This window comes from Pelodiscus sinensis, chromosome 1 (genome assembly GCF_052426305.1).
Source record: "Pelodiscus sinensis isolate ZL-2025 chromosome 1, ASM5242630v1, whole genome shotgun sequence".
NCBI lineage: Eukaryota > Metazoa > Chordata > Testudines > Trionychidae > Pelodiscus > Pelodiscus sinensis.
The window spans coordinates 101,713,512-101,730,699 of record NC_143052.1 but is presented as its reverse complement, the minus strand read 5'-3'; the positions used below and the strand labels follow the sequence as shown (position 1 = coordinate 101,730,699).

At 39.9% G+C, this 17,188-nt stretch overlaps 1 protein-coding gene across 3 annotated transcripts in view; it reads right to left on the bottom strand.

Annotated features, from left to right (window-relative positions):
* Positions 1 to 629: 629 nt before the first annotated feature.
* The window catches only part of GNPTAB (N-acetylglucosamine-1-phosphate transferase subunits alpha and beta), a 73,460-nt gene continuing 56,901 nt past the window's right edge, over positions 630 to 17,188 (bottom strand). For all 3 annotated transcript variants that reach the window (XM_075939116.2, XM_089781815.1, XM_075939127.2), the window contains 4 exons: positions 14,437 to 14,535; positions 11,385 to 11,552; positions 8,337 to 8,427; positions 630 to 6,097 (listed from right to left, as the gene is read on the bottom strand). In XM_075939116.2, coding sequence (XP_075795231.1) covers positions 6,020 to 6,097; positions 8,337 to 8,427; positions 11,385 to 11,552; positions 14,437 to 14,535 — 436 coding nt within the window. In that variant the 3' untranslated portion in view covers positions 630 to 6,019. The remainder of the gene's footprint in view (positions 6,098 to 8,336; positions 8,428 to 11,384; positions 11,553 to 14,436; positions 14,536 to 17,188) is intronic.

The window sequence follows — 17,188 nt, the reverse complement described above, 5'->3', positions numbered from 1 at the left end:
CCTCAAAAGCCACGACTTGCCTGGATCTGGCCTCCAAGGCTCACTGCACCCCAGGCTGGTGATCCAGGCCCTATCCCCCTTGCCACTCTGGGGCTGGAGCACACAATCTACTATGCTGGGCCCCACTAAGCTCTGGTGTGTGCAGAGGTCTCTTTCTGAAGTCTCTTCCAGCCCTGAGATTCTAGGATACATAATTACATGTATTTTAACTCCTCCAATATGTGCCTCCCCTGGGAACACAAGCTTTTAGCTCCAAGCAACTATGCATCTCCTTCTCCACCCATACAGTATTCACCCACCCTTTCATGCATTCATGTACAGTTTATACACAGGGACCTGCTTCCCCTTCATTATCTTCCACAGTGTGTTTCAGCTTTACATGGATATGAAATATCTAAAGGCATTTTTCACAGAAGTGTCTGGCCAATTCTAGCCTTCTGCCAGTGTTGTACATTGTGCTGGACAAACAAGCAATGGACATTTGCCACCACCAATCTAAGAGGCAGCTGTATTTCAGAAGTGGAAAATAAAATGTATATGGTAAATGTACATTAATAGAAAAGAGAGTCCTTTCCTTTAATGTCCAGAAAAGACATACCAAGCAAAGAGAGAACAAAAGGACAAATTACTCAATGTCCAGAAATATTTTATTATACAATGCACCAATGTATAATTTATTTTGTATTAGCAGGATTTAGAAATTAATAAAAATAAGCATGTGATATAATTAAAGACCAACCGTGAGCAAAAATAGGATTTTAGGTATTCAGAGCACTGAGAAAGTGGAAATCACAGTAAAACTAACAAGAAGGAGGACAATTTTTTTAAAGGGAACTTTCAAAAACAAACATTTATGGAGGACACTGCATAGCACAAATTTCTAAGTCCAAAAATGCTGCTCACATTCCCTCTCCCCCTTTACAGGTACATATTCTTTGGAAGATTAAGGCCTTGTTTTCATTGGGCTTTATTTTGGAATAGCTTCTGCAGAGTATTCTGTGCTATTATAGCTATGCCCATCAATTTCCCCAGTGTAAAAAAGCCTGAAAATTGAGCCCTTTCAGCAATCCATGCATTCTTCAAGACAGATTCACATCTTCTAACAAGCTCTGCAATTTAAAAAAGTCATGAGAATTTCCTTGGTTCCAGTGCCACTCTTTTTACAAGTGACATCAAACAAAGGAATGCTCTTTCACAAATTTAGTTGTTTTTAGAGTTCTATTAGGTGTTAAAGCTAATAAGGACATTATATTTTAGAAAGCCTCAGAGGATCTTCAAGTTAACAATTCTAAAAGAGAGACCAAGTATTTAAAAACCAATAAAAGAAAGAAGAAAATGAGCTCTATTATCTTGTTTCCAGAACAGTGTTTCTTAAACTGTTCTGAGGCAGTCGGAGGTGTGCCATGGAGAACAAAAGAATTCAAAATGGCCACCCTTAAAGGGGCAGGCAACCTTTTTTGTTTTGTTTTTGCTCAATAACTTTCCCTGATCCTTTTTTTCCCCCCTCAATAACTTGCCCCCTGGCCCCTTTCTCCCCCTGACCTTCCCCCCCCCCCCATCTCTACAAAAAATCCTGGGTGTTCCCCATAAAAAAAATTTATTGTTTGGTGTTCCTCGGTATTAAAAGGTTTAAGAAACACTGTTCTAGAGCTTAAGCGTCAGTGGCATTCTCTGCAAACACCACATTTTTTAATGAGCACTTTGTAAAATAAAGAAATACCACTTTAAAGATATTTTTTCCTAACTAATTCAAAACCAGAATAATGAATTTAACAGTGGTTTTACCAAGATACAGTATTTGAAAATCTGCCTGACCCTATTTAATATTTCTTCCTTATTTAATACTTTATCTATACAACATCTTACTTCCTTAAATGTGGTTTCTAACTGAAACACACAGGACCTAATTTAGGAAGCTATTTAAGCACCTGCCTAATAGAACAGTCTCATTGACTTCAATGTGATCATTCATGAACTCAAATACCTTGCTGAAGCAGAGCCTTAGTGCCTGATCCAAAGCTCACTCAATGGATTCAAAGTCTTCCAAGTAACACAATAGGCTTTCAAATAGATCCTAAAAAGGCCCCTTGAGATACTAGGAGTGCGTTTACCTACCACCTTAAACTTCAAATAAGTGCAAATTGCGTATCTTATTTCAAAACTATTTTAAATGGGCTTATTTTGAAATTTGGTGCATCTACACAGAGCCAAATTTCAAAATAATGCACTATTTTGAGCCATCCCTTATCCCTCGCTCAACAAGGCTTACAGGGATGGTGAAATAGTGTGCTTGTTATTTCAAAAAATATTTCAAAATAACGGGCAACTGCTGTAGATTTGGGATAGCTATTTCGGGATATCTTTGGTATCCCAAAATAGCAGTGCAGTGTAGATGTACTCTAGGTAATAACTTGTTAAATGTATTAATACTTAGCTAATGGTGAATAAGGAAAAATGCTGACATGATCAAAAGGATTTCAATGTAAACAATGTTTTAAAAATGTTATTTATAAATAATTGTTCAATTTTACTAATATTTTACCTTCTCTATTCCAAAGGCACTCAAGCACAATCTGTCTCAGTATACTGAAATGGTATCTATCCTAGTTCAGCAAAAATCTCAGAGGGATAGCTGTGTTAGTTTATAACTTAGAGAAAAGGCTCATCTCATATGAGGTAAGGGTCCACCCACACAAAGCACTTTGCTGGACTCAGGACTTACTATTGTGCAGCCAATCTTTAGCTTTATACTAGCAAATGTTACATTAATGTTCATGATCAAATTGATATCTCTCATCTGAAGATTTATATTTTGCCTTAAGTTACACTTTGCTGACAAAGTTATGCACAATAGCCAAAACGTGCCTGAGCTAGAAGGTTATGATATGCATTTTACGTCTTATGGATCAAATGCTAGAGACAATCTTTTTAGTTAAAGTAGTCTTCAATAGGTGATATTCACTAATTTTATGACCAAAGTGATGCAATTAAGACCGGGGTGGGCAAAAGGGCCTCTGAGAGCCAGATCTGGCCTGCCAAACTTTTTTCCCTGTTTGCGGATGCCCTGCCACTCCCCCATCTCCAGGACAATCAGGGCCTGGGGATAGGGAAGCATGCAAAGTCTCCTCCCCCGTCAGTGGCACATGGTGCTTAGAGTTAATTGCCAGGGTTGACTAAGCACTGTGTACCCCTTGCAGGGCAGGGGCAGGGAGTGAGAGACTTTCCATGCTTTTCCCAAACCCAGGCCTTGATTGGCCTGAGGGTGGGAGGAGCATGTGAAATCTCCTGCCACCAGGGGCACAGGTGCCTAGAGGGAACCACCAACAGAACAGCTGGCAGTTCTCTCTGGGGACGATGGGAAGGGGACAAAGACTTCACACGCTGCTCCTCCACCACCAGGCCAATCAGGGTCTGTGGGCGGAAAAGCACAGAAGTGTCCTGGCCCCTGCCCCTTCTGCAGTCCAGGGCCACTTCAAAAATTTCTGAAGTGGCCCCCTTGCTAAAATTATTTCCTACCCCTGAATTAAGTTGATCCAAAGCATTAAATGTAGCAAAGTTTTGAAAGTCCTTTTTCTCTGGACTTTAATATTGTTTCATATCCTAATTTCTTTTGATTTGAATAGCAGGTCACTTCAAAATTAAATGTTTTTAAATAAGGTTGAAAAGATATGACCTTTGAGGAAAAAATGATATGAGTAAGCTGTTGACTGCTGTTGGACATTAAAGTGTTAGCAGATTTCTGATTTCCTGATTTCTGAAGTAGTAATCATCATGACTCAGAACAATCCTAATATTCAGAAAATTCCATAAAGAAAAAGTTAAGATTGTATGTCTTTGAAACCATATAGTGAATCTGTATGTTTCATCATCAGAACACAATCTTAATGAAGTTTTTACCTCTCCCAATTACTTTATTGAACTGTATTATAGTTACATAAAAATTCTGAAAGATCCAAAAGATAAAACATACTGTCAACCGCTTTATAATTTGATTTCTCTGCTCTTTACCTCACAGAAGACTGGAAATATTTTATTTCAACAGTTTTGTCCTTTCTAATTTCCCAAATATTGGGGTATTATTTTCCTCCTACACAAAGCTTTTTCAGCTCTGCATGCTTTATTCATTTTGGTATCACTATCACAGATACTGACACAGAACATGAAATAAATGTTGTTAGTTAATTTATGCTCTATCTGCTGGCTGGCTACTGCTGAAAAGAAAAGGATAATATAAACCCAGTTTTTAAAACTGTCTGCTTAAACTGCACAAAAGAATGGGCACTTGTGCACTGACATGACATCTGTATATGGAAATACATGATTTGCACATGTAACTTAGCTAAAAGTTTTGAAAAACTGGACTTTAGGGTTCCCCCCACCCCTAATCATTTCTTGCACTCAAGCACTTTAAAAAACAGAATGTAGTATACTAAACCAATTTTAAGGTAGATCAATTTTTTAACCTAATTTACGTGATAGTTTATGCCTTTTTAAAATATAACTATTTTATTCTGGCTTTCCTGTGATTTCATTTGTTGACATTTCTTCCAAAATAGAAGACTGACAACTGAAAGTAGGGCGGAGATGAACTGCTTATTTTATATGCTATGTGTTTATATAACTTTAATATGTCCACATCATATTAAGTATCTCAGAGGTTTTCTGGTATGAACTCTAAAAAGAAAAATGCTTGCATTTTAAAATGCTTAATATTAGATCTCATTTGGTTTAACAATCCACTAAATGCACTGAATGATGTGACAACAAATTATAGTTACTACTGAATATTTCTAATGGCAAGCAAAATCTACAGGAATAATAGGTATGAATAATTTACAAAACTGGATGTATTTTCTTTTCCGCTAGAGCAAAAACAGAATAAGCCAATTAACTTCACTGTTAATTATCACAAGACTTTAGTTATGTTTATAGCAAGGTTAGTATCTTACAGCACACAATGTATTGTATACCTCATGTTCCAATTACAAAATAGAGATTTCAGAAGACTACTGTTAGTAACTATGATTGCAAATATTCTGTCAAAAATATTTTCATGAAAAGAGTAACAGTATCCTCTTCCTTTTAAAACTGTGCTATCTTGATATCTGTCTTAACAACGTATGACAGGATTACTCAAGCTTGTCCAAATTTAAAAACAGTAATGCTTCACATGAAAATATAATTACTAAATTCACAAATGAAACATTGCTCTAATACACTGCTACATTAAAACAATATATTACTTATTCATATGTTGAGGCACTTTTGCTCATATATTTACAATGCTTGTAAAATTAACATCCTAATCACTTACTTGACTGCAGTTCTCTCTGTGTAATTAGGCCTTCAAACAATACCAGAGTACTCCTGACAATTTAATGAACTGGGTGAGAAATAAAATATTTAAAATAACAGTAGTTTGATTCTTGTTTGTATCAGAGTAGGATATATAATCCAAATTCTTCATTTAAATAACACCAATTTGAGGTTGTATTTTGCTACATACAAACAATGTAATAGTCATTAAATGTAGACAATATCTGATTGGGAAAGTAAGCAATTTTCCTCTTTTTCTTCTAAGACTGGAAAAAAGCAACATCAACACAAATGTACTGATGAATTCAGCAATCTGCAAGATGCTCTGGAATGCAAGGTCAAAGACATCTTTCTAGTTAATCCTGAACAGTTTAACTTTCAATTTAGTTGGCAACATCCACTGCTATAAATGCAGCTAGGTTTGTTTCAGTAACCCTTTTTATAAAAAGGATAACATACCCGCGAGCTAATTCTTCTAAAGTAAAACCAGTTTAGAACGGTCGACACACATGCTCTCTTCCTCCCCATATTTTCAGGAGTTTGGGTGTCATATACAGTGCTATGAAGGTTCTAATTTATGGATATTTGACTTCTTCTCTTCATTTCAAACTAGCTAAATGTTACATCATAAAGACACCTCTCCAATAACAATTTTAAATGCTTATTACATCTTGAGGTAGACTGATTTCCAAACAAAGATCTTCTACACTTTGATTCTTTCATGATTGACTTCCTTTTGGATCCTCCTCCTTGGAAAAATCTTTCGTTTAAGTGCAATTAGCTAAAAGATTTAAAAAAATAATATTTAGTTCTCACACATATCAAAAGGGGAATGGGTCATCAAACTTTTCCCCCGCAAATCCCATAAAACATGATCATTTCATAGCAATTAAGTATAAAAGACTATCCCCTCCCATTTTTTCACTACACAAGAGGAAGGGAGCAATTATTCAAACTTCCTTCCATTAGACTTATGTGTGTCTATTAGATTCATAAATGTTCCAGTGTTATTGACCCAGACAATATGAATAAATATTCCCCAACCCTGATTATAAAGGAAGATATAGCCGAAAGAGAACCTACTGCAGAAGGTTATACAACTGAAGTTAGAGCTATTTGGGCATATATGCAGAATGAATGAGCAAAAAGTTAAGACCCTGGTATTCGGCATATTGGATGGTCCAAATAGGAGAGAGGCAGACCCCACAGATAATGGGTAGATGATATAGTAGATTGGTGTGGAGCTAGTCTACAGAAACTAAGCCACTCCGCACTGGACAGGGAAAGATGGAAGGAAATAGTGAGGGAGGTATCAGATACCAACGGGCGTTGAGCCCATGGTTGTTGTTGTTGTTGATGATGATGATGATGATGATGATGATGAAGAACTCTGATAAATATACTAAATCTGAAAGTGAATATTTTGACTAGCTTAATAAAATAACTGGACACAATTCAAGAGGATTCTCACAAAGGTGTCTGTTCTTAAATATAAAATTTCAAGCTTTACTCCTTGCACTAAATCAATTTATTATACCTTCCATGGTTTTAAACAGCAGACGTTTCCAGTATTTAAAAACCTACAAATTGGAAGCGTTGGGGAGTGGCTGCACACCTAAGAGCTGTGTGAATTTTTTTATAGGACTAAATAAAAATATAATGGGTAAGCTTTTAAAAAAAAATCACATTATCCTAATCAGATCATGGAAAGAGTGAACAAGATTAACAAAGCAACATAGAACAGATACACAGGGCAACAGACAAAAATGATTTTTTCCCCATCAGATATGAAAACTACCATAAAAATAAGGTTTATCAATAGGAGACATAACAAGCAAACAATTTGCAATGACATGATAAATTTGTTATCTAAGGCTCTGATCTCTCACAAAAAATGTGTGTAAAAGTCTCAAAGGGGTAGCCGTGGTAGTCTGTAACTTAAAAAAAAGTAAACAAGTGGTCCTGTAGCACCTTAGGGTATGTCTAAACCATGTTCTATTTTCAAAAGGGGATATGCAAATTCCGCAGAGCTTTCGAAAGTGAAAGTAGTCTGGACGTGGTTTTTTTGGGGGGGGAGGGGAGGAGATGTGGTTTTTTTGGGGGGGGGAACCCTTTTTTGAAAAAAATGCATAAACCTCATTTTTAAAGGAAGGGCAGTTTTTTCAAAAAAAGGTTTTCTTCCCCAAAAACCCCCGCATCCAGACTACTTTCACTTTTGAAAGGTCTGCTTTCGAAAGTAAGATCGAAAGAAGCTATGCAAATCCCACGGAATTTGCATATCCTCTTTCAAAAATAGAGCGTAGTCTAGACATAGCCTTACAGACTAACAAAATATATATATAGTACCATGAGCTTTTGTTGTTACAACCCACTTCTTCAGATGAGTGGAGCAAGCACAGAAGCCCCAAAATATAAAATATGTGATTAGCTCCACTACTTTTGACTTCAATGCATAAAATAATTCCCTTGTCTAAGAGTCTGCATAACTAGAAACTTTCTTTTGAGGCCTAGTCCAAAATCCACTGAAGTCAACAGGATTTTTCTAATGATGTCTTCAGTGGGTTTTGGATCAGATGCTTTCTGACCTAACTTGGATACTATCTGGACCAGCTGATCAGTATTTATTCACATTTTTCTAATATTATCTTTGCTTTTGATTGATAGAACTATTTAAAGGCCAAGATTTTCAAAGGTGATTGGTGATTTTGAGGACAGACACACCTTATATGGTCCTGATTTTCAAAAGGTGTTCAGAACTCACCCTTCAAAAAGTCAAAATCTCTTAAGGAATCACAAGTAAGTCACCTGAAAAATGAGGATCCCTATAATAATCACAAATCACTTGTGTAAACTTCCTTCCTTCCTTTATTGTTCCAAATTTCTTTACTATCTATATTTTGTATGCCACAAAACAATACTTCAGCTATTGCTCAAAACCCCGACACATATTTAATTCATTTTATAGAGATGGCACTGTATACTACTAAAGTTGTATATTTGGGTGAAATTATAATTGTTACCTGTTCAGCAAAAAAGGAGATGACCGTAAACACAATCAATGTCACTAACACACAATGGGTCCAAAATTTTAGCTTGTCTCTGTATGCTCTCCTGTACAAAGATGGAAACAGAGTTTTATATATAAATGTTTGTACCTTTGCACTGACATATTGTTGTGTTCCTAATATTCCATGAAGTAAAAATATGCTCTATTGTGTAACAATTTACCACTATATAACTTGGTTTAAAAAAGCAAAATTATTATTTGTAATTAATATTTTTATCATAACTCTTCTTTGTTTCCAGTGAACTACTTCAGTAGCATGCTGGAACAGATCTTGGGATCTGTCCACAGTCTATCACTTCAAATGTAACATGGCTTAAATGCAATCATAGCTAAAAATGGATTTCTAACAGCATTTCAACATGCCCTAACCATGGTAATCCGAATGTTCAAAAGGGGCACATGTGAGGCCTGCAGAAAGAAACTAGGGAAGAGCAGAAGGTTGGAAGGCCCCTTGGGAAACAGAAGCATGGGGGGGAGGAACCTGGTATGAGCCTGGAATCAGCTCTCCCAGCTCGCGCTGGGTCCCCAGTGCTGTGCACCAACCTTTTAAATGTATTAAGAGCTGGCAGGGCTTGGGCCACGTAGCTATAGCAACTGCTCCTCCAGCAACCAGGGCTACAGGGCAGAACAACAGGTGGCTGCTTCAAGGGCTGGGGCGGATATGTAGGTGGCCAGCCCTTATAGAGGAGAGGGGCTGCTCCAGGGGCTGGGGGTGCTCCCGGGGCAGCTGGCCTAAATGGCGGAGTGGGGCTGTTTCAGGGACAGCTAGGCCACAGGGGGAGTGGGGCATCCCTGAGCTGGCTGCTGGGAGCAGGCTGAAGCTGGGCTGGGGCGAGGCAGCCATGAGGAGGAGGGCGGCTTGCTCTGCAGTACTGTTTTCCTGCTTCTTCCAGCCCCTCCGCTGCTTTCACCTCACAGTCCCGTCCCCACCTCCTCCAGCCCACTGCTCTCCGCCCTGTTGCACAGCCCCAGCCGTGCAGCCTCAGTTCTCCCCACTCTGCTTGCCTCCCTTTCTGCCTCGCGGTGCCCCCAGCAGGCAGACTAAAGACAGCGCTGAAGTCACACCCAACTGACAGCTCCGCCACCGCCAGGCCCCTGCCAGAGGATGAGTGCTGCCTGGGCTGTGGCTTCGAGGCTGGGCAGTGGCAAGGGCAGCTGAGGGAGGAGGAAAACACAGGAGGGTGTCCCCCTACCCCAAAGCTGCATTGGCCCCTGGGTGATTAGCAGGAAGGCAAGGGCACCATGGACCAGATCCCTATGGGACCCTGCCCCCAGTAGAGTTGGACACCCTGGGGTCACCCACCCACCCCCGCCTTGCCCATTTCCCTGAAGCCCCCCCCTTTCCTCTTCCCCGCCGAGCCACTCTGACTCCAACCCATGCCGATCATCCAGCATTGCCACCTCCTCCCCAACATGACTGGAGCCAGCGCTGGCTTCCTTTGCTGGGGAAGCCCCATGGCTCCGCACCGCATCCAGCTTCCGGGGAAGCGTGCCCGCATTGCTCCTCCCCTCCCCACAAGAAAAGCCAGAGTGGAGCCCAGTGCAGGAGACCAAGCGGGACGCACAGTGGAGAGAGCCCCTCTCTTCCTCCCGGGAGAGCGGCATGGCCCAGGCCAGGAGGGTTAAATCTTGGTATGTCACTTTGGAAAGAGTGCTGACCCCTGGACTAGATGATCATAATGATCCCTTCTGTCCTTGGAATCTAATAATCTATGCCTTATTGCTTCTCTCCTTCTTTTCCCCTTCTTCTTCTGTGAAAATGGCTTCAGGCTGCTGACAGGAAGACAGTGAGCTCTTCCTGCAACAGCTCTAACTGGCTGGTCTGTCCAAGGAGGTGGATAAATTGGGCCGCAATCAATCAGGAAGTCCTCCACAAGGCAGGGCTCAAATCTGCCAGAGGGACAGAGCTTCTTACATCATCATGAGACCAGGCTCCAGTCTCTGCCAAAATCTTGTCATTCATGAAAAAAATGTCATGAGAATTGGCAACAATGATTTTATCTTCAGCAGATATTTGATAATTTCCAAGTCTAATCTGAAACTAAACTTTAGATCAAGATGGTAATTTATTTGTATTATCTCTTCTGTTGATTAAAGTTTGAGTTTAGCTTATGTTATCTGATTGTTATCTGAAAGTTAAAAAGACACTTAATGAGAAGTTGTAATACTAGTTAGGGATGTGAATGTATAACTGTGAAAACAGTTAATTGATAAGCCTGTTCTTATCAAATAACGTTCATGGTTACATGCAGGCTTCTGCCGTGCTCCAGAGGAAACGGCTGCCATTCTGCGCTGCTGCTTCTGTAGCAGAGGCAGCAGTGCAGGGGTAGCAGCAGTGCACCGTCTCCCAGGGAACCACCTGCCACCCTGCACCGCTGCCTCTGAATCAGAGGCTGCAGCATAGGGAGGCAAGTGGGAGCCAGTAGCTGAGTTTGTCAGCAGTTACACATGTTTTAACATCTAATACTAGTGCAACAAATATTCCCAAAAGGAAATAATACTAAACAACATCTGGAGCAGTGATGGGCAACCCAGGCTAGTGAGTGGGCTTCATGAGCGGTCCTCCTTCATTTAAGTGGGCCACTAGGTTGTAATAACCAAGATGGTCTCCCAGGATACGGTAGTTTTGTTAAGTGCACTTGCACACCTAAGTTTGCAAGGTGAGCTGGCTGAAATGCAGCCGCACTTTGATTGGATGCAGAAGGCGCGCATGGCTCTCACACTGAAATGCTGTGTGCAATCAGAACACATCTCATTTCATGTGTCCTTGCTTTATGTGCATGTCAGTTTAGTATTATCAGTAGGAGAAAAATTATGTGAACAGAAACCAGTGAAATCTGGTAACCCTGTGTGCGAGCAACAGTAAACAAAAACTTATCGCAGGCCCCCCCAAAAAACTCTGGTTGCCTACCAATGACTGGGAGAAACAGCACCATTGAGTTAGATGCTGATGCAGTACAATAGTGCATGCAGAATGTGGAAGAGAATCTGTAAAATTTACCATTCCTGAAGCTCTTGCATATGAAGGAAGCGATTCCGATATTCTCTTGGCAGCTCAAATTGAGATGCTATGGGAAACATTGATTCATAAAAGTCCCTAAGTACTGCCTTCACTGTCTGAGCATCCTTATGACTGTGATCAATGTTGTCATTTAGGCAGACAAATTTTCTGGAAAAATTAAGAGTCAGTGTTAGCTTTGTTATCATACTAAACGAAGTATCCTATTTGCAAACTGTATTTTTGGTGGATATAGATATATTGGAATACAGTAACAGAACTCATTTTTTCATGATCAGATTAATCTTTTGGCTGTTAGAAGTCAAGGCCATCCTTATCCTCTAAGCACACAGGATGGCAAGGAATTCATATATCTCTTGTACCTAACAACATATTATATTTGCATCTGTCCTGTACCACGTGTGTATGTGCACTTCTGCCCTCTAATGCAATTAATGGCAGATGTTTACGAGCCATCTCATAGCCCTCTGTGATTATAAACATCACAATGAAGGTACAAATTACAACATTAGCAAGACATTTCATGAGTAACTAATAATACATGTTATTCTCTGATTATCATAAATGATACATTGAGTTGCAATTTATTAGGTGCTGTAGTACAATACTAATAGTTTAACCATTTATATTGCTTTTTTCAGAGGCTCCCATGTGAAGCAGTACAAAGTTAACAGTATTACTGAAGGCTGACCTGAATAATCTTTATTGGTGATGACATACAAGCCAGACAGAACATAACTCAACTTGCAGATCCAGGCTGAGCTTACAGGTCTGGTATCCAGAACACCACCCTCCTCCTCCCCCCGCCAAACTTTTACTAGTAAACTATGTAACTTAAAAGTTCATCTCTCTCATCAACAGAAGTTGGTCCAATAAAAGATATTACCTGACCCACCTTATCTCTAGGATTTATAGGAAAAATCACCAATTAACTGGAATACAGACAAAAGACACTTGAATAGAGTCCAAATACAAAGGCATTGAGATCTAGGTAGTGAAATTTGCTGTAGCTGAAGAAGCATATAGTGTGCCTGACAGTTGTATGACTTTGCCACTCCGAGGTGGTGTTTGGTGGCAAAATGCCCTTTCCTACATATGGGCAAGATTTTGTGCCCTATTTATACTGCAAGACAAAAGAGTCTTACTTTTTCCCCAGAGAAATAAAACATATCTGGTTACATATGCCTTGTAACTGCTAACCTTTGCGAAGAAATGGGCTCAGTCAGCTGCTGTATAGTATAAAATGTCCTTTCAAAGGGAAGAGAAAATAGTATTTTTCATGTATTTAGCACCTGGCCTTCAAAGAGATCTCAAAATGGCTCACCAGCTACCTACGTAAAGCTTCACTATCAACACGCTACTCTCTCTGAGGTGAAGGACACTGTCTGCCTAGATCTTTATACTCTGCCCATTACCTTCAAATGTGTGGCAACCAAATACTGTGCGCTATACAAAAGCGCACAAACAATATTTTGTCAAAGTAGAATGAGGCAAATCAAATGGATATTTAATATCCAACAAGAATAGAAAGTACCTCTGTTATCAAGGTTTTGTCTGAGACTATCAGACAGAAAACAAAGACATTTTATACATCTGCTGCACAAGATGGAAGGACTAGTTCAGTTCTTTCAGGTTGTGAACCTACTGGTTTAAAAGTTCTTGGTATTCAAAATGATACCTATATGAAGCTTTTGCTTGGAACACTTTGTAAAAACCACTTACATGGATTAGTAAATGAGCAAATAATACTCATGATTAAGTGTAAAGCACTGAATGAGGCTCTACAACAAGGATGGGGAATCGTTTTTGAGTCAGGGTGGATGACCCACAGAAAAATCAGTCAGGGGCCAGGGGCTGTGGGCAGGCAACAGGAGGGCTCGAGTGCACCTGACCCTTGGGTCTTAGGTTCTCCACCCCTGATTTACAAAGTTCGGTAAGTATTATCACATTTTACACATGAGGAAAGCGGGACATGGAGAAATTAAGTGATCTGCCCAAGCTCCCACAATTCTTTCGACTCTGCATCTCCTGCTCTAACACATAATGCTGCCTACAAGTTACTCCAAAAGTGTAATAGCAACAGTTAAGCATTAACATTACTATTTTCTTACCACTCTTTACAGAGTTCATTATAATTGAAGGTACATCTACAAGTGAATGGCAACCCACAACAAGGAGTATCAAAGCATGGGCTCACAAGGCTCATGCTACAGCATTACAATTAGCTAAGCAAGTGTTGCAGCTCGGGCTAGAGTTTGGACTCTGAAGCCTATCTTCCCTTCTAGGCTTCAGTGTCTAAGCTCCAGTCTGAGCTTCAGCATCTACACAGCTACATTTGTAGTACCACAGCACAAGCCCGAGTCTGTCAAACAGGGTTCTGAGACTCACTGCCACAGGCTGTGTACACATATGCTGAGGGGGTGAGTAGGTAGGGCAAAACATTTGACATTATATTCAAAGTAAATCACCACACTAATTTTGTAACAGAGGTTCTTTCAAAAATTTTAGACAAGTACAATCTGTAATATTTAGTGTCTTCAAATGTTTAATAATATTTAAAAATATATGTGCAAAATTGATTAACAAGTGGCCTTATTCTTTAAAGTCTGTGACGTGATATGTTTATGATCTGTAGAATCCTATTCAAGATTCAACTCCTTTCTGCACATTTCCAATGGTTTTATAAATAAGAAAACATTAGCAGTAGTGAATGAAAAAGTCAGATAACAAGATTTCAAGTTATTCTACATAAAAGTTCTTCACAATTTTCATCACATTTTCCAGAATACTAAATGGCTGTCGTTTATTACAAAAATGAAAATTACGTGGCAGAAAAAGCATGGAATGAAAATAAGTTGCAGTACTAGTGACAGAATATTTTTTATTTATGATTAATACTGCAACCTGAGGTTTAGAAAATATGTTTTAGTTACAATTGCCTTACATCTAATAAATATTATTAAGAGTATACTATAAAACAAAGGTGCTTGATGCTGTCTCAAGGAAAATAAAGCAATTGGAAAACAACATATACCTGGGATTTTTCCTTATGTCATCTAGCTGACCAACTACATGCGAAACGTTGGTGCGGATCATTTTGAAAGCAATTTCTTCTTCTCCCATGATTTCAAATCTTAGTAATATTAAAATAATTTTTAGATTAGCATAATAGCATGAATCAAGCAGAACAAACATGACATTCTACAGATTAAATGTCTTATTGCTGCACTGCCCTGTATTTGATTATCCCTTTCCTCCCCGACCAACAATAGTTTAAAATTTTATTCATATCTGAATATATTTACTCAAGGAAGGTAACTCTCTACAGCTGGTGCTCTTCCACAGAATCTCTTTTCTGTACATTTTTTAAAAATTAGTTACTTAACTGTTGGAAAATTAAGACCTGAATTCTCACACACACATTAGTTAACTACAGGTCTCAGGAAGAATATTAGATTTCCTGTAATCTCTCTTCATCCCTCCCTCCCTCCTCTTCACTCCTCACACTAAAAGTCCAAAGGAAAAAAACCGAAATATTGTAATTATAGAGGACTATGTAAAACTATAATCTTATGATCAATTCCTGCAAAGGCTCACACTTCTGCTTAACTTGACAAACTGAGATTAGTTCTGCCTTCAAATGAAACTACTGTGTGTGTAAAGGAGCACAAGTCTTTGCAGGATGTGGGCCTTACAATTAAATGCAATACATTACAAATATTGATAAAGCTGTCAATGTATGAAGTGTAGCGATGTAAAATCCCATTTAATTAGTTAAGTGGCTAAATATTACGTTTAACCAGTTAACTGATTAAATGGAGTTGAGCAGGAAGAGGCCATTCTAACAGGCTGGGGTGGTGCAGTTCCCCCCACCCACGCTGGAATGGCCCCCATGCCACAGGCAAGGGCTGCTCTAGCCCAGCTGCTACCGATCCCACAATGGGAGTTGGCAGGCCTCCCCTCCCCACTTCTGCCACTCTACTACCCCAGTGCAAGACTGCCAATTCCCAGCCCATGTGGACTGGGAGCCAGTAGCCCCATAGAACTGGAGCAGCCCTCCACTCGCAGTGAGCTGTAGGCAGGAGGCTGCTCCCAGGTAATGGTTAACAGTTACCCAATAAGCATAATCTGTTAAGGGTGATGCTTACAGGATAATCTGTTAACTGTTCACCTCCTTAATGAAGTATACAGTCTCAAAAAGAAATCTAGAGGCTAAAAGGACCTTTGAAGTCCCATTTAACTGTCCCACAAAAAATGTCATTCCTTTTTTCATGCTGCTCCCCTATGGTTGGTATATTCTCCTCATTCTGTCAGGCCAAACCACTTGCACCTCTTAATTTAAATTCCTCCAGAAAACTCCCTCCTTTTAACTATGTCCATAAAAACAAGTTTACTACTGAATATTGACTTAATACAGCTTTATTATGCAGAAGAAAAATGCTGCTTTTAACCATTGTACTTTAAATGCAACAAGCACACAGCTGCCTTACATTGTCAAATCTTTTAAAAAAAACTCTCTAGTTTACATTTAACAGTGTGAGTGTGTGTACGTGTGCACTGCTGCCTAATTGCATACTTCCGACTCAAATCGCGTGTGTAGTTGATTGATCAGTTCATAACTCTGGTGTTCATAACTCTGATGCTTGACTACACTACTAGATTCTGTGGCCACTTAAGTAAAGGGAGGCAAGTTTCAATGGCCTCACAAACTTCTCTCCCATCTTGGGAGAGGAGTCTGTGACTGTCAGACTTTCTGGCATATGTGTCATTGGGGAAATGAGGTCCATCCTGGCTGAAAGAGCACTAAAGAGACTAAATAGGTTGTGCAGCGAGTTATTTTACCTGGCTATTAGATCTGACAGAACCCTCAGCTCAAGAGTTCAGACAGATTCCCAACACACATGGGGGGCAGGACAACAATGACCCTGCTCCAAACTAACAGAGGAATCCCATTCTAAATTCTCAATGCACTTATTTCCTTGCAGGAAACACATAAGGCAGCTTGGGCTGCAGCACCTTTCTTCCCCAGGAGGAGGGGAGATGAGATTGCTTAAGAGGGGAGCCCAGATTAACACCTACCATATGCAAAGGAAAGGAAAATCCTTCTGCATCCTTTTATGCTCTGCCTCAGTATCAGTCTGTGCTGCATGCAGTCCACCTAGAGCTCTTAAGCCAGGTCTACACTTACCCTGAGATCGACAACCCTGCCATTCTCCAGGCCCGGGCCCGGAAGCTGCAGGAAGGGAAGGGGCCAGGCAGGAATGGGGACCGAGTGGAGCTGGCAGGAGCAGCAGCAGCAGCGCCTGGAGCGACGGGGCAGCAAGTGGGGCCATTCTTGCCCGCGCCTGGGGGCTGCAGGGAAGGAAGGGGCCAGGCCACCCGAATCAACTACTGTACTGTTCAGGTAATCCGTATTATCTGACATTTTCGTTAATCCGACCACCTATCAGTCCCGTTTAGATCGGATAATCGGGAATCTACTGTACATTCAAAGGAGGAATGTGTAAGAGCCTATCGACTAGTCGATGGAAATTCCATGGACTAGTCAATTAACCACATTTTAACATCTTTATGCCATAACAGAAATACACAAGCAAAGTCTCACAGGGGTAGCCATGTTAGTCTGTAACTAAAAAAAATTAAACAATGGTCCTGTAGCACCGTAGAGACTAACCAAAAATATATACAGATATTATCGTGAGCACAACTCACTTCTTCAAGAAAAGAACCCAAGAAAAGTTATCAGAGATTCTCTGCTCCTTTCCCAGAAGTATCTGAATGACACT